Source organism: Chondrus crispus, genomic scaffold (assembly GCF_000350225.1).
Source record: "Chondrus crispus Stackhouse genomic scaffold, scaffold_340, whole genome shotgun sequence".
NCBI lineage: Eukaryota > Rhodophyta > Florideophyceae > Gigartinales > Gigartinaceae > Chondrus > Chondrus crispus.
In genome coordinates this window covers 1-2,237 of record NW_005179228.1, presented here as the reverse complement: position 1 = coordinate 2,237, position 2,237 = coordinate 1, and the positions used below count along the sequence as shown (strand labels likewise).

General features: G+C 68.4%; 1 protein-coding gene across 1 annotated transcript; it reads right to left on the bottom strand.

Moving 5' to 3' along the window:
• Positions 1-1,142: 1,142 nt before the first annotated feature.
• Positions 1,143-2,198, bottom strand: CHC_T00006062001 (hypothetical protein). The gene has a single exon (XM_005717646.1). It carries the CDS (start codon positions 2,196-2,198, stop codon positions 1,143-1,145), a length of 1,056 nt encoding a protein of 351 aa, XP_005717703.1.
• Positions 2,199-2,237: the final 39 nt, after the last annotated feature.

Here is a 2,237-nt window from a genome sequence, read left to right as displayed (position 1 = left end):
TCGTGTCGGCCGGGCGTCGGCTGTGGGACGCGCGGGGGGCGGTGGGGGGCGGGGGCGCGGTCTCGTGGCTGGCGGGGGGGCGTGGCGGCAGCGGGAGGGCCTTGGCTAAAAATAATTCATCGTTGCCGCAGTACAGTACGGAACGTAGCGCGGGAGGGGCATCTCTGCGGCAACCTCGCATTGCCCGCGCGGGCGCGCCCGCGCGCGGGAGGGGCAGTATATAAGCGCGGGGCACTGGGGCGTTGGATACCGCGTTCCCGCGCCCGCCGCCGCACGACGACGCCTCCACCGTCTGGGAACATGGGGACGACGACGCCGAAGAAGGGGGCGGGGCCGGCGAAGAGCGCGGCGTCGAAGGGCTCGGCGTCGAAGGGCTCGGGGTCGAAGAGCGCGGGCGCGGGCGCGTCGTCGAAGGGCTCGGCGGCGGCGAAGGGCACGGGCGCGTCGTCGGGCGGGCGGGCGCCGTCGTCGGCGCGCGCCGCGGCGCTGCGCCGCCTCGGCAAGCGCAGCCTCGCGATGGACGCCGCCGCGCCGCGCGCGGACCTGCAGAAGCTGGTCGACGACGTCAACCGCGAGAGCAGGCAGCGCATGCGCGACAAGTGGGGCTTCGATATCGAGTCCGAGCAGCCGGTCGGCGGCTCGAATTGGAAGTACACGCAGCTCAAGCCGTAGGAGATGGGCGCTCGCTGGCAGTACGTGAGTATACCGTCGAAGGGATGGGAAGGGTTTGATGTCAAAAGTTGTCAACAAGACACAATGGCATCTGTCGTCATCATCATCATCATCATCATCATCATCATCATCATCAAAGCCGCAGGAGACGGACGCACGCTGGGAGTACGTGAACATACCGTCGAAGGGATGGGGAAGCTTTGAAAACATACAACGGCATCTGTGGTCATCATCATTATCACCATAATCCTCATCATTATCACCATAATCCTCACCATGATCCTCACACCACCATCATCACCGCCCGTGCTACAGTGCACGCAAAAAATCTTAACTGCTGATTCTTTTTCTACAGTACAGTACCGGCCCGCTTTAACATGTAAAGACACCGCGCCGCGCCGCCCGTTTCTCATACCATTTTGCGCCGCCTCCCGCCTCCCGCCTCCCGCCTCCCGCGCCCCCCCACGAGACTACAAGAACTGCGACGCGCTCCCCCACCCCATCACCACCTTCATCGCCTGGAACACCTGCACGCGCCAGAACCCCTCGGTGCTCCCTTGCTCGCCCTCCGGCACGCCCAGTATCGTCACCTCGACCGCGCATTTCCCCTCCTCCGTCGTCTCCAGCCGCACCACCGCCTCCCCCGCCGCGGCCGCCTCGCCCCACGTCTTGAGCTTCCACCTCATCCCCACGCACCTGCCCTCCTCCAGCCGCGTGTACTCGCCGCGCGCGGCCCCGTTCAGAACCTCAAACCGGCCGCCGACCACGGCCTCCGACACGGCCCGCGCGCGCGTGATCGCCTCCAGCCGCCCGCGCTCCGTCAGCGCGAGGAACATGTCCGCCGCCCGGCACGCAAACTCGTCCTTGAGCACCAGCGTCGCGCCCGCCTTGCCCGTGCCCGCCTTGCCCGCGCCCGCCTTGCCCGCGCCCGCCGTCGCCGTCGCCCCCTTGCTCGCCGCCGCCGCCGCGCCCGACCGCGCAAAGTCCGTCACCTTGAGCTCGCTCAGCCTCTTCCTCGCCGCGGGCAGCGCCAGCCCGTCCACAGCGTGCCCCGCGCCCGCGTGCATCTCCTTGATGAACACGCGGCACTGCTCCCGGATCTGCGGGCCGACCTTGTCCGCAAACGCCTTGCGGTACTCGTGCACCGCGCGCGACTTGGCGTCCACGCCCACGCTCACCTCTGGGTCCTCGTCGAAGAGCTCGAATTTGAACTCGCCGTGCGTCCGCTCGTCCTTCTCCTCGTGCCGCGTCGACCACTTGCCGCACACCTTGAGGTCGTACAGGACCTTGAGCACGCCCTTGCGGTTGTACAGCGTGGCGTCGCCGTCGACCGAGTCCACGGCCTCCACGGCCACGCGCGTCACCCCGTCGCCAGCCGTGCAGTGCAGCGGGGTGAGAAGGTCCTTGATGCGCGCGTGCGCCCACGCCGACACGTTCTTGTCCTCCCAGTGCCAGCCGTTCACGTTGCGCCCGTCTGGGCGCTGCGTGACGCGCCACCGCGGATCGCCTTCGCCCTGCTTCGCCATGGGGCGCCGAGTGGGGGTGGGGGGGGGGGGGGGGGGGGG

Bases quoted from the DNA above. Each gene is read 5' to 3' on its own strand.
- CHC_T00006062001 (XM_005717646.1), bottom strand. From the start codon at position 2,198: ATGGCGAAGCAGGGCGAAGGCGATCCGCGGTGGCGCGTCACGCAGCGC.